The following is a 27,183-nucleotide window of genomic DNA, read 5'->3' on the forward strand; positions in this document are numbered from 1 at the left end:
AAATAATAATTAATAATAAATTAATTATAAACAGAAACAGGAATTTTAACAGGTAAAGACTATGAAAATATCAGAACTTCTTAACATATTCTGTGCTTTCACTCACAAGAAGCTTTGAGCATACCCTTCTATTTTGCTGCATGTGAAGACCCTGTGCTCCTGAGTCGCCCTAGGCACTGCCTTCCACCAGAGCTGCTTGTTCAATCAGTGCTGATGGTTTTGGGGACAGCGCACCAAAAAAAGTTAATATTGACAGAGCATTTTCGTCTGTCATTTGCTGATGCCTTGTGGATGCAAGGTTGACGTGAACCATTTTTTCCTGATTTTAATAGAACAGTAGCCCTATGAGGCCTCATTCTGAAAATAGATTTTGATGGAAGTCTCATTTTTGGGAACACTTAACTTTGACACTTTAACACGCATTTTAACTTTGACAAAAATGCCAAGGTCTTGATATTCAATGCCTATTGTCTGCAGCGTTATATACACCACCTTCCTTGTATATGATTTTGCTAAGCAAAAATGTGATTACTACTTGTAAGGAACTTGTTGATACACTCAGAAAACTTAATATACAATATACATAGTTCTTAAATCTCATATAAAATTATGTGCAAAACCAAATCAATCTAAATTTTACATGGCAAAATGTCAAACCAAAAAGAAGTGAAAGCATCTGCCTGAAAAGCAAGATAGAATATATTGCTGTAATCTACTGTAGATAGAAAATCAGGTGCCTGTGAAAAGTTTGTGCTCTCTATTCACCCAAAGGAATAAATTCCTAATTTTGGAGCTTTGAGAGATGCTTACCCCATTTTACCTACACAATTAGCTAAAGCTAGCTACATATGTGGTTATAAAAGCTTGCTATATTTTGTGGGTACTCTTACTTTCTGTTCCTGTGACATCTGTTATGTTTGAGTGTATAAAGGTTTTTTAGATCCTCAGACACTAACAGTCTACTGCTTCTTGATCAGGAGAGGGACCAATGTACCTGAACTATGTGGCTGGTAGCTATGATAATTAATTTTCAAAAACAGCCTTAAAATGTACCTAAAGAAAGCAAGCAGGGTTTTTGTGGCTAAAAATCTTTTTTTTTTTTTAATGAAGTCCTTAAACCTCCTCTTGTCTAGATACTTCAACTCACTGTGAGAGGAAATGCTTCTCATTTCCCATTTTTTACCACTTTATTGCTACTCCACCCTCTGACAGTTCTTCCTGCATGCACTATGCTCATTCATAGCTGGCGAAAGGCTGCATTTATGGATGGTTTACATCCTGCTAATCTTTACTGCATTCACGCAACGTTATCTCCTGCTCTGTTCCCTTGACTAATCCTCTCATGAAGACAGCACAATCACTGCACAGGAGCACAGCGCACAATGGATGAAGGAGAGACTTCAGCATTATTTCTAAACTATTAAGTATTTTTCCCTTCTCTTTGCTGTTGCTACAATTCTTAAGATTTCTGATCTGCAGCACAACCTCCCCCAACACCCTTAAAGCATAACCTACAACTTCCTAATGAACAGCATAAGCTCTGAAAACTTCACTGACTCTGTCCTGAGGACCGTGTGGTCAATAATTAAAAACAAAACCACATGAAAATTTCTAAGCAGATACTCCAGGGGATCATGGGTGGACAAGAGCTGGAGATGTGAACTGGAAAATTAGTTCTCACAGGTCTGAGTTTTCTTGATTCTTTTTCAGCTTGTAACTCTTCTGTGCAGGAACAGATACACAAACCAGGTACGATTCTTGTACTCAAACTGTATGCAAACAACTGGAATACATGCAGTCTCACATGGTTGTCTTTAATTTGTTAACATAAATGATTTTCAAAAACTGAATAAGCTGAAGTTTCCTTTGCTAACTGCTTAGAAAGAAGGCTATGCAGAAAATCCAGGAAGTAGGAACAGTACCTGGGGAAATGCAGGAAGCCTGGAAGTTGTAAGGAGAACACCAATTTCAGACAAACAAACAAAGGAGAAAAGGGAAGCTATACATGTATGTACCAGTGAAGGGAGACACTTTTCAGATAACTGAAGTGCTGGACGGATGTGACTCAGGATATGTGGAAGAATTATACTTAATTTTTCAAGACTTTTACTGGAAAATTTCTTAGGCTGTATTATATGCACTGTTCCCTTTGTAATTGTTACGCTTACTTCTATCACTAATAACATGCATAAATCTACTATTTGTCATGCTCATAAAGCACTTAATAAACCTCCTCTGAAGGAAAGATACCACACTGCTTGGAAATTCACTAACTCAGAGGGAGAGGAAAAAAGTTTTTCTTAGCATACACACATCACTCCTAGTTCTCCAACATATCAACAGTGGTTCAACCAGAGGTGATGTGAGAGTAAATACATATGTCACCTGCCTGGAAAGGTATTTGAATAGACACAGATGTGCAGTGACAGCCACTTGAAACATAAATACTTTCCAAGCTGAAATCGGCCAATCTGTCAATAGCCAACATTACCGTACATACAGAAAGGCATTCACTCAGCACTAAAGAAAGGTCGTATATGGAATAGACTATATTAGACACTCTGCACTAGTGATTCTGTACAAAAGGATCCCTGACAAAGAATGAAGAAGGTTTACACACTGCAATCAGAGATCTTAATTTTCATTTAAATATAACTGCCTTAGTTGGAATATGGCCAGAATACCATGACTGTTTTAAAACGTGTAAGTGGGCAATACACTAGTTTTAGAGTATTACCCAAAAGACAGGCAATTCCTACCTCTGGAACTCCAAAAACAACATGAGAAAAATGTTTTATTTCATGTCTTTAAAATACTACTCTTGTCTTTGGTGTTTAATGCACAAATTAGCTACTTACTACAATATGTCAATGGAAATAAAATGAAGTGCAGAGTGAAGTATGAACCTATATGTAAAAAGCATTCATCATTCCTCACCTGATCTTCTTCTCCACCACCTTCTTCGTCATATTTCAGAATGTTGTCCCTCACATCATCTTCTGGATCAATCAAGAGCTGCTTGGCCTGACGTTCCTTATCACGGCGCTTCATCCATACCACGAACATTAAAACTAAAACTACGTGGCAAAAAGGGAAGACGAAAACACATTGTGATTCTGAAGCACAGCCATGGAAAATTGTGCGAATTTAAACCACGCTACTACTACTGTTTTTGACTGTTCTCGATGACACACTTCAGTAATCCAGGATGGATTTTTATTTTTTAATTTTAAAGAATGAAGCTTAAGGAAGAGATGTTTAAACTTAGGCTACTGTAAGCAACTTGATTTGGAAATCAGTCAATCACATATTCCTTCCCTAAGTCAAAAATCTGTTCCACATCTGCAAAACAAATTTGTCATAAAAGGAAGTAAGAAAAAAACAAGCTTCATAAACCCCTGAATTCAGAGAGAATCTCTCCAGTAGTAACAAAACTTCTAAAAGATTATACTACTTTTATTTTTTTCCACTATGTCCAAAGAATATATGGCACTTCACATAGCTTAAGTACTTCTGATGTTTGAGTATCACTAAGCTTAGACCGTTTGGGCATATGAACCAGCAGCCCACCAGAATGGACCATAACTGTTGCCTAATTTTTTATTTAAGCTTAGAAGAAGCAATAAGAATCATAGTCGAGGACAATACAGTGGCATTTAGAACTACACATTTTTAATCATTTATTCTCAATAAATTTTCAGTTAGACTGTTTGTTCACACACCAAAGCTGTTAAAGAAAACAGAATGAGAAACAAAATAGAACAAATTTGAGTAAACAAATCTCTAAATACAGTAGGTATGTTTCCAATTACAACCACCTTCATGGAAAGAAATTTAATTTCATCTAGAATGTAAATATATGAAGAGTATCTTAAAAGGTAAGGAGAATATCCTAAAAGATTTGGTAGTTTCAATAAGGCTCTGTTAAACCAATACAAGGCACTCTTAAAATGTTAGGTATCAGGAAAATCATTGTACCGTGCTCGTGTACAGAGCTGGGCTTTGCCAGACCCGAAGAATACCCTAATCTCCCCCCGTCCAACCCTGTCGTTTTTTATGTTCTGGACTACTTCACAGTGTACTCTGAACAGGTTAATTCCTGACCTAAGTCAGAAATCAGTTAACCGTAATGTGTAGGAGAGCTGGCATCTAATTGACTACACTGGACAGATACTTAGTCGTGATGTTTAGTCATTTCCCTTATTGAACGCACTCAACACAAAAATAAAATACTAGCACAGCTTTGTGTAGTACTTAAACAAACACACAGATCTCTGTTCCTGCATGGCTGCTTGCTTGTTGGGCCTTACATGATGGGCTGTGATGCATTACTTTCCAAAATCATAAAATAGCCTACTTAAATTAATCTGACACATAATAGTAATAACACCAGTGCATTCCTGAGAGGCTGTGTAACCCGCTGCAAGTGGTATCAAATCACAGAATACCAACACTACCAAAGACTATATATGTCTGAGGGCTGATCACATCATCATCCTGGTCACTCACTGATGTAACATAACATGTACCCTTGGGCACAGATGGAAAACTTCTTTCATAAGCCCAGTGTGGGGATTGTGCTCTTGACTGCCAAGTATGCATACAAGTGCTAGTTATGATATGTCTCGCAGACTCCTAATTCATCAGAAAGTTTTCATAGTTGTCCAAGACATTAACCTAAGTAGTACCAATTCTTATATTTGAGTCTTTAATCCCTTTTTGGTCTTTGTCAAGGTATATAGGACTAAAACATAAAATGACACTATGGTATAAGAATATAAGAGTCAGTATTAAAGGATCCATCTACTTACTGAGCAAGATGATGATACAAAGCAGAATTGCAATGATGGCACCAGTGCCCAGGCCTGCGCCAACAATCCGGTCAACGTCAGTACAGTCCCCATTGATGTCGCACTGGCAAACTTTCACTTTCAGCACAGAAGTGCTAGATGCATGTGGATTTCCAGAATCTGTAATTACTATGGGCACATCATAGATACCAGCCTCCAGAAACCTGATCCTTAAAGAGAGCTGGGCATGATCACCTGTGGGTGAAATAAGGCACTAGGTTTACATAAAACAGAAATGGCATAGAATGGCTCATCTTTGAGCTTTGCATCAACATATCACATAGCCCACTGACTACAAGACACTCAAGACAACAGACCTCCCTACTACTGTGGACTTCTTTTCTTTCCTAAAATTTCTTGTTCTTGGGGAACTTGTACTAAGGCGCTTTCCTATTCATGTTTACCAGATTTATGTATGTTGTGAAATACACCAAAGTAAAACACAGAAAACAACATGCAATTTCCTTTAACGTGATTGTAATTTCTGTAATGTTAATTACCACTAATTCGAACAATGGTCCAATTCCTCTTAATACTAGGAGGTGTATCAGGCAGCTCAAAGGCAAATGGGCCTGCATTTGGATCAATGTCAGGGTCTACAGCAGTGATGTTAATAGCATTAGGCTGCAGCGTTTCACATGTTGTGGCTTCTTTTGGGTTCACTTGGGGAGCATTATCATTGATGTCCAGCAAATATATCTGAAGCGTGCCAGTTCCACTCATTGGAGGAATTCCTTCGGAGGGAAAAAAAAAAAAAAAAAAAAAAGAGGTACAGAGCCTGTTTCCAGTTGTAAAGTTACTTAAATGAGCTCATACCAACCAGCTCAATTACCATATACACACGTTCACTGCAGTTTTGGAATTTTGTTTTTACCAAGCCAATCTAACACTGTCATTGTTCCTACAAACAGACAAATTCTCATGTAATCTGCCCTCTGAAAACTGCCCTACTCAACAAAATTCAACTCACAACTGCAGATCCACAAATCAGGGAGACTCCATCAATTTACTTGATCAGACAGCTAGTTCCTTTTCCAGAGAAGGTCTACATGAAATGCTTCAGAGAAAAAGGTGCAGAATTTGGATTGTTTATTTCTCCCTTGCAGAAATTCTTTCACAACTTGTAAGACTTACTATCAACTTTCACCACAAGCATGCTACTTAAATTCTTTCTAATACTTACTTTCAGCATGCAGATTCATACTTCTAGACATTCCTGTTATCTATATTGAATGTGTGATGCTTCCTTAAACCTTGCTAAAGTCACACATTTATGAGAACATGCGGCACTGAATTTCTCAGTATAATTAGCAATGGTTTTCATTCCTCCCTCTGTCCCCATATAATCTCCTTCCAGTTCCATTTAATTTTATTCTCCAGAACAGGGCCAAAAGGATAGAAATAGCTGACCTAGCTTTGTTACACTCTAATAGTTTGTGTAATTTTACCATTTGTCTTCTCTCCAAGGTAAATAGCCTTAGTGTTTCAGCTTTCGCTTCTAATGTGAAAATGTTGCTGAACACACCTGCCCATCTTTCTGATATTGGCTATAAACAGCACAGCATTCTAGCCTATCTTAAAAGACTAATTTCTGAGCAGAAAACTTCATTAAAGTGCCAACAAAAAGACACTTTTCCCTCTGCACTTCTCTAGTCAGAATATGGAAAAATATAATCCATGCCACCTCTTCAACATGCTACTCCCCATAAAGTCATCAACCACTCCTGCTGTGCATTTGCTCAGCCTAGCAGTCTTGCGCAGACTTATTTTTCAGTTTTATGTAAGCTTGAGTAATGTAACAAAAACTGTCCTCCAAACTCACTGACTTATTTTTCAGCTACTTCCTGAGTGGCTGGGAAATATACAAATTCCGTTACTTTCATGGGCTTCTGACTGCATATCTAATTATATCTTGTTTTCTTCCCCAGTAAAATAGAATGCCATTCAACCGCATTTCAAAGAAATATACAATGCTGATACATACCATTATCAGAGGCAAGAAAAGTTGCATTATACATATTGTTTTGCACATATATTGACTCTCTGTCCAAAACAGCTGTAGTTGTTATCTGTCCATTAATGGGGTCAATTTTCAGCCAATTTGCAGGATCTGAAAGTTTTGAGTACCTGTGTATTTGAACACAAGATGTGTCATTTATCTGCCAACATAAATATTGACAACAAAGACAACAGACATTCTAATTTGTATTCTGAACACACTTTTGTAATTTGGAGTCAATACTTTACAAATTTCCATTTATTAAGCTTTGTTGTTAAAATTCTTGAAAATGCATATTCAAGAATCTAAACATAAGACTGTTTTTAAGTGCCCTGCCATGCAAATTATCATGTAACTCGAGTAAACCATACAATTACCATAAACTAAATAACATCCCTATTCAGACTCAATTAAAATATTGAGCTCAGGATCCCTCTTGCTTGTTCTATACCTACAGAGCTGTTGATACTAACTTTTATGTTATCAGAGCACTGAAAGCAGGAGAGATGCAGAGAAGTAAGAACGTATAAAGAGCACTTAACAGCACTAACTCATATTATTCTCACACTTTCAGTATCACTCAAACTTAATTTTCTACAGAGGTACAGATTTTATTGGACGTTTCTCATCTTCATTTGAAAGAAGAGTGTCTTTCAAAATCATCCTTCTATCTGGCAAATTTGTCCTTTGACATTAATCAAGTGAAAGCTATCTTAGCTCTTTAAAAATGTATATATCCTTAAGAGTCTTCATGCTATCATGTCTACGCAGTGCTTATGTCCAGAAATGAGCAAAATATAGCCTACAGCTAACCAACATTAAGTGAAAATAAAATTCTAACACCCTTGGAACCTTCCTTTCTGTGGAATGAAAGTGAGAAAGAAGTTCTGGAGTTTTATCTACACGAGCTAATAAACTGGATAAGCTAGGAAAGTGAGTCCTGACCCAAGGCTAGTCACTGTGCCTCAGCCTTGCAGCCAGTGACCGTGTTTAAATGATGTATGCAAAAGCATGCTTAAGACTTCCATGATTTTGTTTTATCCTCTTCACTTTTCTAATTTAGATTATCTTTAGACATTAGGCAAATTGTGAACAAATTACAATGTCAGCTATCAGTACGAGAGTTCACAGATGGACATCAACAGTACTGTGTATTGCTGGAAAATAAAAAAAAAAAAAGTCCTTAAGATTTGGTCCTCAGTTGGACATGTTTTTGCTACAGCACCAAAATTATTGGTTAATTTAAATTGCAAATGCCCTTAGTTCACACAAGCCTGTGTCTGCTCTAACTGAACTCGCTATGCTACCATGTATTGCTTAACACAGGTACGTGACTTCATTCTACCTTGATCAAGTAACACTTTAGAAGATAATCCCATTTACAGACCTATGAATGCTGTTCCGGTCACTTTTTCTTTACAGCCAAAATTTGCTTTGGAGAGTGTTGCAGAAGATCTACAGGAGGTATTGGTATAGCTGTGTGCTGTGGTAAATAGTCACTTCACACAGTCTCTTTGTTCCCCACCCACTCTACAACAAGGATATTTCATCTGAACTGCTAAGTAACCATAAAATGTTTATACAGACCTTAGAGAGGTTTGCTGCATGTAACGATCTGGGTCCTGAGCTGTGAAAGTTGTCAACATGCTACCAGCAAGCAGCCCTTCTTCTTGCCGTACAAGCTTGGGGTTTGGAACAAAATATGGACTCTCATTCACATCGATGACCGTAATGGACACAGTTGCTGTTGACTGAGGAGGATGCTGAATCCCCTTAGCCAAAGGCACTTGATTTTCTGCAGCTACAGTAAGTACGAACATTCTGTTGGCCTCGAAGTCAATAGGCTGTGAAAAGTAAAGAGTGGGAAGTTTTAACATTTTCTCACGATAGTGATGGCCACAGAAAAACGTTTTTACGTTAATGCACATTTTCAAACATTACTTCTACTGCTTTTCTGAAAAACATGCAAAGAGCTGAAAGAGAATACAATCAACGTAATACCTCAACATGTGACTCGGTTGGGGTTTTGCTTATCATAATCATCAGTTGTACTATTACAACTGATAGAAACCTTGGCATTCTTGAATTTAATTTGCTCAGGTACAGCCATTAGTTACAGCGGCGGAAACGGTTTCATCAGACAATTACGTTGGAACTCCCAACTTTGTGCCAGGTACTCATCTGAGCAGATATGCCTTTTGAGAAGCTCCCCAAAAAGAGAAAGGCTGGGAGAGACCTGCCTTTCTATGTTATGAGAAGGGAGGTTTCCTAAACAAGATCATGACCATAACTAGCCACCTAGATCAGGGATTCCCATGCCCTTGTATTTTACTAGAAAGACTCTCTGTAACCGCAGCTAACTCCATTGCTGGTACCTCTACAGCTCCCGTTTTCACAGTCCAGACACCTTTCAGTCTGGGGATGTCCTCAGTAAGCCAGAAGTCCAACTTAAGGAGGAGCAGGAACAGTTTGAGACTTGAGTTCCTTTGTCATGCTACACATGGCTGAGGCATTTCTCAAGAACTGATTCTCATCAGTGCTATGCACTGAATTGCTCACACTGATTAGACTTGAAGGAGCCCTGTACCTTACAGGGGCAATTAGCATATAACAGTGTGAAGTCAGTGACATGAGACAACCCAATCTTCATTACAGGTTGACAGATCAACTTACTGCACCTCAAGCAACTCTTTTTGTGTCTTTCTGCTTAAAGTAGTGCTGCTGGCCAGACTGCAGAACTGCAATTCACCACCTCAAGCAGATTTTCCCATGCTATTTAAAAGGCTCTGATTTCATATGGTGCATCTGACCCCCTTCTGAAAAGACCCATCGTTCCCTTGCATTCGTAGGAAGAAGTTCCTTTTCCAAATGAGGCTCCCACATGCTGCTATTCTGTTGTTAAACCAGGTCAGACGTGGCAAAGCACTGAGATACTCTGGCAATAGAGGGGATTCAAATTTATTTTTAACAAACTCTCAGTGCGCAAAGCTATGTCAAACACATTAGAACCTTGGAAGCTTAGGCTTACTTCTCTTTATGTTACTAGTTTAATCTGAGCATTTTTAAGATTCACTTTTCCAGGGGCTTCTAGTTTTACACTATTCCTAGATCTGAGAAAGATGCTCATGTGCCTAATTACAAAGCACAGACACTCATGTAATTCTTGCTGGAAGACTGTAATATAACAATTGGTACCCCTGGGGAAGTGCAGTTATAGAACAGAAGACAGTTCTTTGTAGTGTGAATTATCACTCTAGCTGTACAAAAATTCTATCTTTTTCTCACCTAGACACTGACATGATTAAAAAAAAAAGAAAAACAGGAAAAGAATGAATAAAAAGTGACTGTTTTAATTTCCAAATGGGAACACTGGCATCTCACACTTGACTTCGTATGTGGATGGACCAAAAGCAGAACAGGCCAGCTCAGAGAAGAGACACTTATCAGACAGCCATGAGGAAAGGTGGCTACTGCTTGGCAGGTTTAATTATAGAACAGCACTGTTATTATCACTTAAATAAGTCACCCCTCAACACAGAGCTGTGTTGGCTACAGAGGGAGCATAGACAGGTTATTCCATAAAAGATTTTTAAAAGAGGTTTTAAAAATAGCCAGTCTTTAAAAGCCTCTTGCAAGTAGCCTCCCACCTATCACTTTTCCCTCTCTGATTGTGCCTTGACTTTTTAATTTGTATCTGTTCCTTAACAGGAACATGTTGACATAATACCAGCAGACAACAAGCATGACTACTAATGGAGGCCAAGAGGTAGGAAGCTGTTCCTTTAGACTAGCAATGAATGCTAAGCAGATGCTTTTTCACAGACTAATTCCTATCTTTTGGCAAATAAAGCTTCAAAATCTGTCATTTTCAACAACCTAACCTGCTTTTTAAAACTGATCACTTAGAATACTACTGATAGCATAACCAAGGAAATGCTCCAGGAGATGAATGGCTTACTTCCACAAGACAGACAGTGCCCATTCATTTTACTTTCATGACTTGTGCTGGCCTCAGGAGGTCACATTTATTTTCAGTGTTCTCCCACTTATTTGATCTCTGCTTAACTCACTGAATTGCAGGCATCTCTTACCTTCACAACAGTTACCAACCCATCATTGCTATTTGGATCAGTCAGGATAGTAAATTGACCTGTTGGGTCTCCTCCGGTCATTCGGTACATTGCATTCCACGCAGGTGTGTGCGGCTGATCTTTATCTGTTACCGTTAGGTTAGCTACTATAACATCCACTCTGTTTTCCGGTACTTCGCCGTAGAACTGCAAAAAGAACAAAGCCCTTCACCATGCCGCCAAAAGCAGGCAAGAGGCACACCATACTGAACAGGCTTGCACCCACCTCGCTTAATGCTAGGGAGCGCATCTCCTGTCACCAGAGCTCTGACAGCTTATCTAATGAAGTTTTACCTGAGGCCACCCAGAAAACTTATGGTTTGACTCCCCAGTCAACTTGGCCTAAGCAGAATACCCTATCTGACAGGTATATTCTACACATATATAAGTTCTACCTGCCAGTAAGCTATTTAGTAAGTGATAAATATTTACCATCTGTGAATATAATGAGAAAATTGGGGAATGGGTATAAATATGCACGTCCTCCAGTTAGTCCTATCCCATACTTACAGTCATAGCAGTGAACTCTGGAGGATTGTCATTGACATCTGTCACAGTGATGACAGCAGTTGCTGTGTTTGAAAGACCATATGTTGGGTTTCCTTCCATGTCCGTAGCTTGAATTATTAATGTATATTGTTGTACTTTCTAAAACACAAAATGACATCAACATAAGTTTTAGACAAAACTGACATTACTTGTAGGACAGCAGGTGTTTCTGAAATTTCACGTTGCTAAGCAGTGAGCTTGTCATACTGTTTATCCCAGTTAGCATCACTTGAAATGACAGGAGCAAAGTTTGTATCACGGAAATACAGCACCTAACTATGCATCTAACTCTGCTGAACACCACTGCTCAACATTTTTCAAATACCACTGAGATGAGGGCAGACTGCCTTCCGCCTACTTTCAAAATCAAAAATACTTTATACAGTTAAAGCTGTTATCACAGGTCTAACAATGCTTTTCCAATGTGGGAAAAAACAGAGCAGTTTACACTAGAACAGGGTAAGTCCTCAAAAGCATTTGAGAGGACTGAGCCAAGGTATGTTTGTTGGCCAAGCCACCACAACTGCCAAGGCTTTGTTTCAGCCAGGCCTAAGTATACAACTGCAGTTGCAACGCCTCGGGATTACTGTGGAAACCAACGGTGTCAGGGCTAACAGAGACCAGTACAGAGGAAAGGGGAGGGAGCAACCCAACGGACTATTTCCATAAAGGTTAAACACTCCGGAGAAGATGGCTGCCACCTCCTCCTCCCCGCCTGAGGCCTTACTACTGGCCCTGCGGGCCGGGGAGCCCCGCTCTCCCAGCAGGGCTGGATGCCGGCCAGCGCTTGCTGGAGCACAGGCCTCCTTTCCGTGAAGAAGAAATGCCCCGCTGAGAGCTGGCCTCAGACTGGCTGGCTTTGTAACACGGAGCTGACGCGGTTGTAGCTAAAAGTAAGAATTAAAAAAAAAATAAAAATTAGAAACTCTGTAGTTGCTCAGAAGTTGCTTTTAACTCTTCAACAGTTTCTACCGTGAAATGCAAATGTTATGTATACTTTATTGTTTCTCATAAAGAGCAATGCGTTATCATCCTAAATTCAGTTCTTTCCAAAAGAAAGCTCACAAATGTAAATTGCTATTATTTTAAAATACCACTTTCATGAATGGTTTACTAACACAGGCAGAAACTTTTTAGCAAAACAGAAATAGATAAGCATAGTTTTTCATTCTCTGACAATTTCCCCCATAATTTGAAGACTGGGCTATCTGACAGATTATTTTTCATAGAAATAGTTTACAAAATAGGACTATGGATACTGATACCAAAAATAAGCAAGGACAATGCCATTAATAATGTCTGACTTTCTTTCAAATTTTGGCCAGACACTGCTACAGATATGAGAGATGCAAGGGCTATGCATGCTTCCAAGCAGCAAATATGAGCCATTGAACAAAAAGAAGTTTTTGAAACAAGTTGAAACAAGTATAAATCTTTATCTGCCATTGAAGATAATTTATGCACGTCTTCTTTCACAATGGAACCCCTACAACACACTCCAAATGTGTATTACCATATAAGAATCCCACAGTTCTTTAAAAAAAAAAAAAGCAACACTAATATTATTTACAGAGAAATGTAATATAAACATTTAATACTGCACTCATGTACACAAATACTGCTTTGGAAAACATACTGCAAAGTGGCCTTTAAAAACCTTAAGTAAACATTCTAAAGGTTTCCTTCATGACAACAACATGAAAAGCAGTCAGGAGGGAATAGAAGAAATACTTTTACTGCTTCCACCCAGGAAAAAAAATACTTATTGTGAAGCAATAAAATCTACAGCAGTATTGAAGCAGATCTTGCAGCCAGATGACTCTGTGTTATTGAAACAGCAGGTGCTTCTGATTCATCTGGGTCTTAGCACATTGATCCCAAACAGCAAATTTCATTAAGGAAACTCCATTATTATTACACGGAGACTCAACTTTCACACAATCTTCTTATTTAGTTCCAATAGAAGAAACGCATGGGAAATTCTCACCAAAATGCCCCCAAAGCCAGCACTTATATGTATTTTTGCCCTTTTTTTGTTATTTGTTTTTTTCCCTTCCAGCACTCACATACAGAAGATCAACCACTGGGGATGATATTTCAGGAAAATCAACTAGCCCAGAACTTTTACAAACATAGGGAAATTAGGGGAAGTTGCTCTCCTCTTTTTACTGAGGGTTGAGAAGCAGCCAGAAGTAAGCTGTTGAGCATGTGTCAGCAGCCTGCACAGAGACTTTGCAGCAACACATCCAAAGACGAACTGGCAGTTTCAAGAAAGAACACAGACCTCATCAGGTCAAATCTTTCCACTTCAACAGAGGCCAAATAAAAATAGCACTTCACTGAATTAACCTCACGTGAGACAGGAACGCCTGTGTGTAAATTTAAGTACCGTGCCTGACTTCTACTGCACCTCCAGCAGTAAGGCAGATGTTTTAATGCCGAAGTGGATTCCTCCACAGATGTTTTAACACTGTGGATTCTTCCACAGCAATATTGGAAGAAATGAGACCAGCTGGAACTTGTGAAAGAGCAACATCTGGGAGAGCAAATGAAAGATTTCTGCCTTTAGTTCAGTCCTTTACCTAAGCAACTCTCCTCCTGTGCACGTTCATATGGACAATGCATTGCATGTGTAAACTTAAAAATACTTAGCAGACTATTAGAAGTTAATATCCTTTAACTTTTGGTTAGCCTTGAAGAGGTCAGGCAGTTACTCCAGAAGATCTTTGTAGGTCCCTTCCAACTGAACTATTCTATTCTATTAGAAATGCTATCAGAGGAACCACTTTTTTTTTTTTTTTTAATAGAATCATAGAACATCTTGGGATGGAAGGGACGTTAAAGAACACTTGGGTCCAACCCCCCTTGCCATGGGCAGGGATGCCACCCTCTAGATCAGGTTGCCCAGGGCCTGATCCAACCTGGTCTTGAACACCTCCAGGGACGGGGGCATCCACGACCTCTCTGGATAAATGAATTTTTTGAATGTCTACAACACTTATGCTCGCATAAATAACATGTCACGTAATTTTAAATTGTGTCTAGTATTTAGTGAGCCTAATTAGAGCACAAAGGGGATCAAGACTTAGAGAACAGGAAAAATTTTGGTAGCCCAGGGGAGGTTCATGGACACCACCTCTGCAGCGAAGCCTGAATGCAACGTGGCATTCCCCAGAGCAATGTCAGAAGACCCGCTTGATTCAGAACTGGCTGTCTAGTCTCCTTGTTGTTTTAATTAAATTGACTTTCACAAAACTCAGGAAATGAAGGAAGCAAAGCAATGGTTTGGGAAGGAAATAATTTTATCTTATATTAGACTAATTTGATATTTGAATGCTTTAATATTAATCATTAATATTCAACACGTGCAAGAAATGTTTATAAATACTCATTTGGGTATCAGTTCAGTGATCCATTGGGAAGACTGATGGCAAACGACAACTCTTCTGCAACTGTTAAGATGAAGGTCTAAGCTGCAAAGACAGCTGGTTTCTTTTGAGTTAAATCACTCCAGTATAGCCAGTCACTAAGTAATAAAACCCAGCGTTATCACTATGTCCTTCTGAAAGTTCACCTGTCAAAGATGACCAGAGGATTTTAAAAGCAAGGGCAAAGCCACCCATCATTCTTTTAACTTAATAGTGCAATACTGTAAAGTTCATGGTTTTCCTTCCCTCAAATCCTTCTTTTTCAAAAACATCTTTAACAGAATCAATGTTAATAAAAATTTAAAAATTAACTGCAATATCTAACAGCCTGTTTAGCTTTTCAAATATTCTGATTGGCACTTTCATACTGCAAAGTGCAGCAGAATATTAATAGCCAACCCAGAACATCCTTTTGTTCTCCATTTTAACTAAGTATAAGCAAACAGCTGAAAGCTAAACTGAAAATTCAGTTAAAAAAAATCCCTCAAATCCTTTAGATTTAATAAGCTAAAATGAGGTTAGTAAAACAGAAGTGGAAGCAAGATGTGTTGAATTAAGATTTGTTTGGATTTTATAGTTTGTTTATAAAATAACGCTTATCTCTTGTGAAGTTTAAAGTGGTTCAAAAACATAGTTAGCCCATGTGTCAGATCTGCAGTTGGGAGGGAAATATTTTTACTCCCACCTCACAGATGGGTGAACCACAGCAGAGGATTTGGCACCCTCCCTCTTCAGTGAAGAGCTGCCTGGACAGAATGGGACTTGCCCAAGATGTGGCAGGGAATTACTGACAGATTTTTTTTTCCTTAAGGTTTTGAACGTGTATTCAGGCCTTGAGACAAGCCCTTTTCTATTTAATTTTGAAAACAGAATGTTTTATTTCTTAGAGACATGCACATTTCAAATTTTAAAATCAGTGATGTTTTTCCTGGTTTATTTTCATCAGCAAAGTTCTGATCAGGCAATTACTGCACGTTTATCAATACAGCAACCAGAAGATTTAAAATAATTACCACCTCTCTGTGAAGAGCTAGGAATAGAAGAGAAGGAGGACACGAGCTCATCTCCTGGAGCTTCCAAGATAAATGAAACACATCCAATTCCATTTTCCATCTACTCTTTGCCTACAGAGCTCAGTAAAGAGGACAGGGCTGGAGCTGAGGAACACCTTCCATTTCAGCACCCACGCTGAGCACCCGAAGCCTTATCTGCACTGCCCTGCTTTAGTGCGCACCCATCGCTCAAAAGCAATCACGCTTTTGAGATGAGATTCTTTCCCAAACTCAATGGGCTTGAGAGTGACTACACATACAAAGTATTTGGGTCTAATTTTCATCTGCACGCTAATTTTAATTTTAGTGTTTTGTGTTTTTTTTTTTTTTTTTTTTTTTAATGCTCTGGGCCTAGGATAATAACTGGTGTCAAATGGGTGATGAAAAGGAGAAAGTTCGAAGTGGAGGGGAATATTTGCAAATTACAGGCAAAAAACTGTTCATCTACACACACTCAACACAACCTAGCCTATGGAATTAAGATCTGCCATACCTCTCTGTCAAGCCCAGCTGCTACGGTGATAATGTCACCAGTCTCATTGTTGATTGTAAACATGTTGGGAGAGGGACTGCTTGGGGCCTGTGACAAGATCCTGTATCTCAGCATCCCATTCTGTGCATTGGGATCGTCAGCATCGATGGCAGTAACAGTCATCACGTAGGTTCCTAGCAGCAGGATAAATAATTGATTTTATATAAACAGTTTACTCAGATTACACAAGATCACTTACAAGCAATGGTCAAAGTATATATTTCTTTTGGTAAACTCTGTACATTCCTTCTCTTACTTAAAACAAACTGATTAAACCCAAGACTCACCAACAGAGTAATTAAAATACATAAGAGGAGATAAAAATACTTTTTGTTTATAAAATATCAGGTTTGTTTATAACTGAAGAAGCTCCATAAACAGTGAAATCCTACAGTTCTGCCATACATAATATTTCTGTAACAACACAGCTTCTCAATGTTTAGATAAAAATATTATTAATTGGGCCAAAGGAAATATACTTAATTTTCAGAATTGGTGCACATACTGATAGTGGTTGAAAATCAATGTAAATAATACTTTTTCAAAGGTCTTTGAGATGCATGTTCTTTCCATTTCAAATGCCAAGTCAACACTGTGAAGTGAGAAAATATATTTCTTGTGCTAACCTTTCTAATAATTTCATTTTGCACTACTGACAAATTAAGGAAGTAGTTTCAGCCATAGTGCAAACTTAAATATGAGCTGATTAGAATTTTAATGAGATGTGAACAACATTTAGGATTTTCTCGAGAATTCAAATGCATGTGTTTGATTTCAAATCCCAGTATTTCCAAGTCTCTGAGATTCAGAACTAGAGCTGAATCTGTTGGTACGTTGGAAGTCTCTTAAACCCTCCACTATCAACTAAATGAATGTCAACTGCTCTTACGAACGTAACTGGAAGAACTGCAATATTATAAATAGGGCTTTCAAAAACAGAAGCCTGGAAGTAATGTTCTTAAATCCTTCTGTTTTAGTTCATATATACTTTCCTTCTTTGAAATTAATCGTAACATGCTACAAAGTGAGTTAAAAATAAGGTGAAATAGTGAGACAGTATATGAGATTTTGCTCATCGCATTTATGATACCTTTGAAAGCATTACAGTCTGAAGATGCATTTTGACGATGATGGAGGGGGTAACTGCATACCTTTTTCCCCCAGCTTAGAAAGCCCCCATCTTACCTGGCTTTGACCCTTCAGGGACTGTCCCATTCCAAACCTGGTGCAAGAACTCAGGTCTATTGTCATTCATATCAATGACGTTAATGACAATGTCAATAGGATTTTCCACTTGGTTTCCATTTACATCCACTGCATGCGCTCTCAGCTGCAAAAATTATCACAAAAACGTTAGAATTTGCACAACATACAGGCATAAACATATACCACTAACATCAGCATTAAATTGCAGGCCAGACATTTTTAGCTCAATGTACTTTATCTGTCACTGCTCCCCCATATTGAGCAACCTGAAAACTTGTATGATAATGAAACTGCTGTTCAGGCAACTAAACTATTTTAAGTTACAGACTTTCATCTTTGATTTGCTGAAAATAATTTTGAATCATATAATTTTGATTAATACCAATGCCTACTGTCAAATATAATTCTGTTTTTAATAATCACTGTTAGAATAACACTCTCTAAAAACATGCATATTTATATTAAGGAGATGAAAACTTTAAAAGATAGACGTCATTAGCAATCCAAATGGAATGGACGCTGGGATCATTTTCAAAAATTCTTATCTGATATTATATATTTGTGTTACCTGGAACACCAAGGTAAAGCTTGTGATAAATCACTGTCAGTAAACACAACAAAATCTGTCCAGGCTAAAATTAAGCTAAAGTTTACGGACTGAGTTTCAAAGATGCCGAGACACTTAAATTTAATACTCTGATTGTCAAAAGTGTCTGAGTAACGACCTTTGACATTCAAGCTTACCTAAATCATCTTAAATTGGACAGCCAAAAAAAAAAAGGAACGCAGTACTTTTTGAAAATGTAAACCTATGTATCTAGGCCACAGCCTAGCAATTGCTAGGCAAAAAGCAACTTTCTCCTGTAAGCAGTCCTGCTGAAAACCATTATATGTCTACCTTCTGGCTACAAACCTACTAGAAAAGAGCAAGAGGGCATGAATAACTCACCACTCTGGAAATGGCTCCTATAAATGTAAATTCCTAAGTCAGTAAACCTTAAATTGCCAATGCCAAACTCTCAGTAAAATCTCATGGATGCTGGAGTTGCTGCGCGCTTGCAAGAGCCAGGCCCTATACACAAATGCTACTTGCTATGTCCTCCATTCAGGAGTAGCACTCGAATGGCTCCCCAGAGAGCCAGACGAGGAGTGTTTTAATTCACAACATGCTTGAAGCTTCCTCTAGGACCTGAGTGACTTCAGTAACAATTCCAGTGTGGTCTCCCAGTAGCAGAGACAACTCTAAGTCAAAGTTTGGTCTCCCCTCTTCCTTCAATGCTTCCTTTTCGACTAAAACTAGAATCCATGGTCTACTCCGTCAATTTCTTTAGAGCAAAGAATATCATTTTCATAAGCTGACAGACCTAATTTACAATTCAATTAAAATGCTTAGATTTGCCCCTGAAAATGAAAATTGGTAGGTTATTCTTCCTATCCATTTCTCAAATCACAGCTGCTGCAATTCTAATAGCAGTCACCCTAATTTAAGTTGCTAAATTAAAAGTAAACTTTTGAAAAATACACAATAGTGGAGGCGACTGTGATCAATGATCTGCATTTGAAATATAAGCTACAGTATCCATATTTCAATCTTTTAAAATTACTTTATATAAATACATTTAATCACTGTTTATGTATGTTAATGCATTTAAGCTGCTTAGACATAGTAAGAGTTAGCCTTAAGTACAATAAATATAAATCTGCTACAAACTCTTCAAATCATATCTCATAGAAAACTAAATGCTGGCTGCTCAAGTCATGTTTGAAGCAGATGTTAATCTTCAATTTGATAATCTGATTTATGGTAAATTAAACTCTTACATGAAAAGAAGCAATCTGCTCACGATCTAAAGGTTTTGTCACAGACAGCTGTCCTGAGATGGGGTTGATGATGAAGATTCCTGTTGGAGGCTGGTCAGCTCCTGGGCCAGTCACGCTGTACCGTAGCGAAAGGCTTTTATCACGATCAGACCTAATCTATGTATCAAACAGAGAACATTTACCTTAGCAACAACCAACCAGTGGATGGGACTGCTGCTGAGACAGTAGCAGATATTTTGCCTTTTTTAGTCTTTAGGCTAAGCTTGTGAAAATAACTGGATAAATTTTTCTGGAAATAGTATAAAGTTAGTACAATGACTGAGGTTTTCAACTGCCCTCTTTGATTTGTCAAAAAGCTGGTCAATAAATTTCCAGGATTGTGAAAATGTCCCTGATTATTTCTTGTAATGGAATGAATTGTACTAAACAAAGCACACAAGTATTCTTACCTCAAACAGAATTGCTTAGATCCTAAGGAAAACAAACATACAACCCATAGCAAAACTATGTCAGCAATAAAAACTCTGTTTTTTCTCTCCTGTACCTTTCTGGACCAAAACTACAGACCCTCATCTGCTACTGGCAATACTACAGACCTTTAGAAGCTCACTGTTTTTGTTTGAAGTCTGAACTTTGGTTTCATCTTCCAAGGAAAAATTAAAGGACAGTCTGTTTGTGAGGAGTGGGTGATTCACTAGCAGCGCATTAACAGAGCAGAGCAATGCTCCATCCCACTCCCATAGTGCCAATACTCAGCTGAATTCCAACAAATCCTTGTAGGAGTCGATCATGACCAACCAGTACCATGAATGGAAGCCGTCCTGTGCTGAACTTTTGGCAATGCCAAGTCTGTGCTGCAGTCCTGTGAAGCAGCCAGCATCCCTCACCCCCATCACGTCCTGTTTCCTCCTGCCTTCTGCCAACTTCCATAGAATTCCCCAAGTGGAAAACTCCAGTGCAGGAAACTGGAGACGTGGACCTGCGGAGATCCTCCTTAACCAGGAGGAAGTCCTCAGGGTACTGACCACCTGAACCTAGAGCACTTTCCACCAGTACAGGAGCATGAGGACAACTTAAAAATAAAAAATGAGTAAACGCATCCCCCCTGCCTGCTACACACAGAGGTAGCAACAACAATCAGCCCAAAACACTCTGATAAAGATTTGGACTATGGACAAGACATCATTCACACAAAGTCTCTTCCAGAACTACCCAAGAGCCACTGAAATCACATATCTATTAAATTCCTTACCCTAACTAATTCTTGAGGAAAGGGTCCTCTGGAATTTTCTGGTAGGTTGATTGGAGGGATAACCCAGTCTCTCTTCTGTCTCTTCAGATGGCTGCTGTGCTTATATTGTTGCCATGGAAATATGATGTCTTCAGTTTTCTTTTGGTCCTTTCCCAGGTACATGGTAAAATTAAGTACATGTTAGGAGGAGAATTGCTAGTAGATGTTATAAAATAAATTTGTATACAACTGCACTGCACAATCAACTGAAAGGCTGTCTTTCATCTGTGTTAACAGAACTGTTTTATTTGCATTAACAATGGCGTATGAAAATAGACAATATTATTTACTACTGTACTACAGAATTTTAAAAATTCTGTTTCTTTTTTCCTCATTCATGTCGGAGGAGAAATGAAATTATAAACCATTTATAACATGGCACTACTGTGTAAACTATTCTCCACTTTCAGGAAAGTAGTTAATATTTTACAGACTTTAATAGTATGCCTTTATGTATTTCTCATTAGCTGGAACTTCAGTCCAGGTAATGTGTTACTGTACATTAAATTTAGATCTGGGTGTTCTAAAATATAATTTGAGTTCCAAGAGAAGTTTAATACATACTGGTAAGGAACGTCTCAAATATTTATGACCCTATTAAATCCCATAGAATTAATGCTGTAATTATTTTAAACCTATGTCAGCCATGATGGATGCTGTAGATGACCCACTTTGCACACTGGGCATTAATCTCTGCTGGGTGTCAACATTCTTTCCCTATTCCCTTCTATAACTGCAGTCATTTCAGCCTTTGGATGCCAGCACACATATAACCACGCTAGCTTGCTTAAGGGTGGAGACAGGGAGACAAAAACATTTTCCCAATCTTTTAAGAGAAAATCCCTTCCCCCACCACCCCTTCCCTTTCTCATTAATCTAATCAAATGCGTCACAGACTAAAAACAGATGCCCAACTGAAGACCAGATTCCACTACTCTATATTTTACTGATGTTAGGGATGCCTGAACTGGATCTTTGGAAAGAACAGTGCATGCCATTGCATATCTAAGTATCTGCTCTTTTACTAGACAGACAAAATGACAATATTTCCTTTGTTAAAAATGTGCCTTAGAAGGTTTAAAAACAATCAACAAATAGGCAAAAAAAATTGATTACACAGCTTTGATTTTCAAAGTGTTTTCAGAAAAACGTCCTGCATAATCACACCATCTATTTTGAAATTATGCTTAAATCTTTAATATGTATCCATAACAGGCATATTAATCTATGAATAATTTTGTTCCTTACTTGTAAATTAAGCGCTTTATAAGAGAAGGTAAGAAGCAGCGGGCAGCAAGTAATATTACAGACAAACATAGCAGGCCTAATACTATTTCCCTAAAGTAAATACGTTATGTTATTTGTATACTGATAGGTGTGATTTCCATTACAGTACATGGCTTATCCTATGGCAGCTTCCAGCAGAGGGAGACTATCTTCCTTACCAACTAGTGCTGGAATCATGAATAATTTACAGTCTCCAATTTGATCATGAAGGGACAAGACAAAGCCAATATTCCCTGCCAGAAATGCTTTCCTACTACTGCTGCAAATCTACAGCTCCCATCTAATAAACTTGACTGATGCATTGTAGCACAGATTTGTTTATTTTGTGGTTATATTTAACTGCTTGAATAAATACTGCAATACTTTCAAGCAATTTAAAATAAAGGAATGACCACGTCTGACTTAAATTCAGGTATAAATCTCAAACTATACAAACAAAAAGCTCAAACATAAATGAATCCTACATACTTAAACAGACATGCCTTTCCATGCCTTAGCAAAGCTACAGAATAACAGTAGAGAAGCTCTTTCTAAGGCTCCAGCTTCACAATTATATACATGCAGTACTTGCCCATTAGTAGAATATCTCATGGAGAGGTGCATGACAGCCAAAATCAAAACTATTTTTAAGCCTGTTTCTGGGGATACATTCATACAGATGGCGTTTGGTTGCTTTACCTTTTCTGAGGCCCCTGTGAATGCTGGCTCAGGGGTTAGCTTCACCCTCATTTGCCATTCTTCCTGGGTTTCCTTGTCTTGAGCAGACACTACAAACTCTGTCGGCTCTGCTGAAAGTTGAAAGCTTCTCTCTGCGTATACCACACCATCTTCATCTATTCTAAAATCTTCTGGCTCACTGCTTCCAAAGTGTATTTTTTTGTTTCCATCACAGCTTTGAAACCTCACTGTAAAACACACATACAAAATGAAGAACAAAAAATGAAAAGGCAGCCCATTTGAACTGTGTGTGATGTAAAATGAATATGAAATTAAGAACAAATATTCAGAAACAGAAAAAAGTAACTGATTGCTATTATCATATGGCATACATGTAATTATGAGTCTCACGGTTTAGGGGGTCAGTGACGTAACAGCGATATTCTTCTGAGAAATACTAGGTAGAAAGAAAATTTTTAACACTAGATATGCTGCCTGCCTCCTAAAGCTCCCTCAAACAAGGAAACCTTTCCCTCCATATCCCACACTGCATTTCAGTCTGTTTCTACCAAGCACCTGTAGGGATTTGCACCTCAAGCCTCAAGAAAAGATCGAGTCAAGTCAAAATCATCACAAGCTGAGAAATAAATACTCACTGGATTTAATTGCACTGCAACCATAATCACAAACAGAATTGTGCTTCCAGTGTCTTCTCTGACAATGACGGTAAGTCAGAAACCTCAAAGTCAGTTAGAAGATTACCTACTATGTCTTGCTCAACCCACGATTCAGTTCTATTATCTCAGATACATCAGTTATGAGCTCTTGGCTTAATTTTCCTCAGTCCTCATCTATAAGACAGAAGCAGCAGTAAATACTTACCTCACAGAGAAAATCTAAGTTAAGGACTTGACATTTATCTTTTATCTTTTTTTTTTCCCATTTGAAAGCTACTTCATGTACCACGCACATCCATACATCCACTTAGGAATTACCCGTTTTTTATTTAATGCTCACCTAGCTCACCTAGTTCCTTTTGTGTCATCTTAAAGATGCTCATTGGAACAAAAAGTCAGTAAAACTAATTGTATAGATAATGATGGGAAGAGCACAGAACAGGTTACTGCTTTCTTCACCCAATTGCTTTGACTACCACTTATCTTTTGGGTTACTGCAAATAATAGTAGGTAAAAAATGGATGTGTGGTTTTAAAGCCAATGATCATCCTTTAATGTTTCTAAAGCATTGTGAAATATTTTGATCGTATGGGCAACAGAAGTTCAAAACATCATTATGAAGGTTGTGCTGAAATGCACATAGTGAAGATGAAATGAGACTTTATGCCTCATTTCAGTTATTGGACTTTTTATGTTGTGCTAAACCATGCACAAACTATTTAGCTACAAAACCTAAAGGTCCTTCTCAAGAAATATCACGACTAAATGCCATGCATCATATGCTTTCTTCTGTAATGCACTGGTTACAGGAAGATACTAGGAAGAATCCTATCTTTTCCTCTTTGAACTTCAAGGACCAAGCTGATGTTCAGATGACATACAAAATTTGTTTCCTTACTACACCCTTTCAATCATCTGGAATCCCCCATTTGCCCCCTCCTGACAGAAAAGATTTTATAAAATACTTCTTAAAAGGTGTCTATCATGTACAGAAGTGAGACAAAGTACAATACCCCTCAAAACAAATGATGAAACGTCAAACTTCCTAGTACTGAGCTTGCTGGACTGTGCAGGGGGACACTGCTCTTTCCAGACGGCTCGCATGGTTTGAAAGGCTTCCTCTGGGAAATGCCTGCTTCATCCTGGGGAGATGACCATGTATGCCACGCATCACAAAGCGCAGAATCCAGGAAGAACTCGTCTCCCTTGGTAAAAAGCATCATTGCTAGGGCTCCTTGTAGATGTTGCCTCAGGCCTTCCTCGTTAGCAGTGGGAGTGCTTCACTGCAATGTTAATAAACACTTAGCCTTCAGCTTAATTTTTTTTGTAGATAGTGCTCCCTAAGGCTTGTTCCTCCTCAGCTCCATCTTACCAGCGCCATAAAGTGCAAGTTCCTTTCCTACAGGCTTTACAAAGGTCTGCAAGTCTTGGAGAAGATAACAGAGCCTCTAGTTCGTGGTTCATATAGGAGGACAAAATTCACAGGCAGATAAGATCCAGCACCAAAATGTCGACTATAGCCATCATCTCCCTCTCTTTTTAGCTCTGAGCCTCATCACTTGAATCAGCTTACCATGATGGTATGCTGAAATGCAACAGCTAAGTGAGAAAATGCACGACCCAAAACCGAGGATATAAAGCTTCTTGTTAAAATGACCATACTAGCATCCCAAAATCATTACCACTGTCCTAAGTACGTAACTCTGACTAGCTGGCCCTCACAACTGTATATTCTGTATCAATAAGTACAAAAATGAGGGATGTCTATGAAGAGTTTACTCCGAAGTCACTATGTCTCGTATTTAAGAAGTCAACCATTGAGACTGGGGAACTGAACAACGCTGCTCTTATGTGGGTTCAGAGGCAGAGACCACCCACACCCCAAGCGTGAAGAAAGCTGGGCCTCCGCCAAGTGTAATCTCCATTGACAAACAAAACTTTCAGTTAGGAACAATTCGCATTAGGAAGCTAAAGGGGAAGGGGGGAAAAAAATGAGCCATATAACCCATAGCTCTGTGCCTCTGTCGGCCTCTAATCTCAGCTATGGCTGTTCTCTGAACCTGCTCTTCAAAAGAGTGTCTTGACCAAAAGGATGAAGACAGTAAGATTCACCTCTGGCTCTTCTCAAGACTAACTTCTGAGAAGAACCAAGTTGAAAAGACAATGAATATTAACCCAAACTTTGATCTTTACTGGTTTTGAAAGAGGTGAAATTTAAAAGGAATGTTACAGTCATTATGGTCCAAAAGATTATGGTATTAAAACATTTTATAAAAACTGATTTCCCAAGTACCACACAGTAACGTAATATTTTTTTTTGAATATTTCAACTCATGAAGAATAGGATCTCTCCCTTGCCCCCCATCTTCAGCACAGAGGAAAAAAAAAAAAAAAACACACAACCAACATGCTCCTAGCCACTTCATTGATATTCCTCCTCCAGGCAACTGTATATTATAAAATTCAATGAAAACCCCTTTCCTTTGACAGCATCCTGGTAAAAATGTATAAAATTGTCAATGCTTTGTGAGAATTATTCTCCCTTTATGAGGAACATACGTTAACAAATTATACTCAAGTATAACCATCCATAATTAAATTACCTTGACAGAGTACAGGTTGTACAGTAGCTACTCTCCCCACAACTGTATGGTTATCAGTCTTGTAAATTTGATTTAGATCACTTTGCCTCATTTTTCAGTGTTCAACTGGTATGAACAAAGAGGGATTTCTGACTGTAGGTTTTTAATCAACGATTTTTTGCCAAAATGCTAGAGGATTTTTTTTTGTCACTAAAAATAATGACTATTTACACCAGCCATGTATGTGCTAACAACCACACTTGGAAAGCATACCCCCCTTCAAAGTCCCTTCAAGTTGGGAAATCAGTCGTATGAATTCTTTTCATTTTAAAAAGGGTTAACCAGATGTATTATACAGCATTTAGTCACTTTATATGCAGTAAAAAGAGTAATCAAATACCTAATTTTACTACTTAAGAACACTACCTGCATAAATTATCAGATGCAAATATCCCACAATCTGTAAAAACAACTCAGATTTAAAAGATATTTCTCTATTGAGTATCTTGGGCATCTTCTGAGAAGTATCTGTGTTTTACAAGATTCCTAAGTGCCTTATTTGAAAACATGGGGAACTATTCAGTCATGATCTGAAATATAACCATTTTGGTTTTAAAGAAAAAATACCTTAGGTCATACCAGAACAATAATAAGGACACCTACCTTGAAGCATGGCAGTAAATGCAATTAATTCACATGCTCAAAATGAGGCCATGCACAAGGATTTACAAAAACAGTCTTTAATCAGAAGAAAAAATCTATTTTGGCATTTGATTATTATTAATCATTAGACCCTACAGAGAAAAGGTTATTAGTATCCTACTTTGGGGGACTTTTCCTGCACAAAAACAATTATTAAAAAAAAAAAAAAAGAGAGAGAGAGAGAACCTCTCTGACTGCAACATTCTTAAACAAAAATCTACACCTCTGCTGTATTAAAACAAGCCCTCAAGCTAACACTCTTTTGCATGGAAGTAATTACAACATATGTATAAACGTGCACTGTACAAAGAATTAAGAACTTAAACACACAAATTCATTTAAAGTGCACTAGAGAGCTACACCACTCTTACTCATGTCTAATGAGATGAATGATTCATAATATCTGTAAAATAAATGTCT

At 38.1% G+C, this 27,183-nt stretch overlaps 1 protein-coding gene across 2 annotated transcripts in view; it reads right to left on the reverse strand.

The window, feature by feature from the left end:
• Positions 1-27,183, reverse strand: part of CDH2 (cadherin 2) — a 118,540-nt gene that overhangs the window by 16,463 nt on the left and 74,894 nt on the right. For both annotated transcript variants that reach the window (XM_035571236.2, XM_035571237.2), the window contains exons 3-14: positions 22,824-23,050; positions 20,820-20,966; positions 19,568-19,723; positions 17,726-17,870; positions 16,502-16,674; positions 11,490-11,627; positions 10,941-11,126; positions 8,437-8,693; positions 6,835-6,977; positions 5,351-5,584; positions 4,812-5,045; positions 2,938-3,077 (exon numbers count right to left, since the gene is read on the reverse strand). In XM_035571236.2, the coding sequence (XP_035427129.1) occupies positions 2,938-3,077; positions 4,812-5,045; positions 5,351-5,584; positions 6,835-6,977; positions 8,437-8,693; positions 10,941-11,126; positions 11,490-11,627; positions 16,502-16,674; positions 17,726-17,870; positions 19,568-19,723; positions 20,820-20,966; positions 22,824-23,050 (2,180 nt within the window). The remainder of the gene's footprint in view (positions 1-2,937; positions 3,078-4,811; positions 5,046-5,350; positions 5,585-6,834; positions 6,978-8,436; positions 8,694-10,940; positions 11,127-11,489; positions 11,628-16,501; positions 16,675-17,725; positions 17,871-19,567; positions 19,724-20,819; positions 20,967-22,823; positions 23,051-27,183) is intronic.

Source organism: Cygnus atratus, chromosome 2, assembly GCF_013377495.2.
Source record: "Cygnus atratus isolate AKBS03 ecotype Queensland, Australia chromosome 2, CAtr_DNAZoo_HiC_assembly, whole genome shotgun sequence".
Lineage (NCBI taxonomy): Eukaryota > Metazoa > Chordata > Aves > Anseriformes > Anatidae > Cygnus > Cygnus atratus.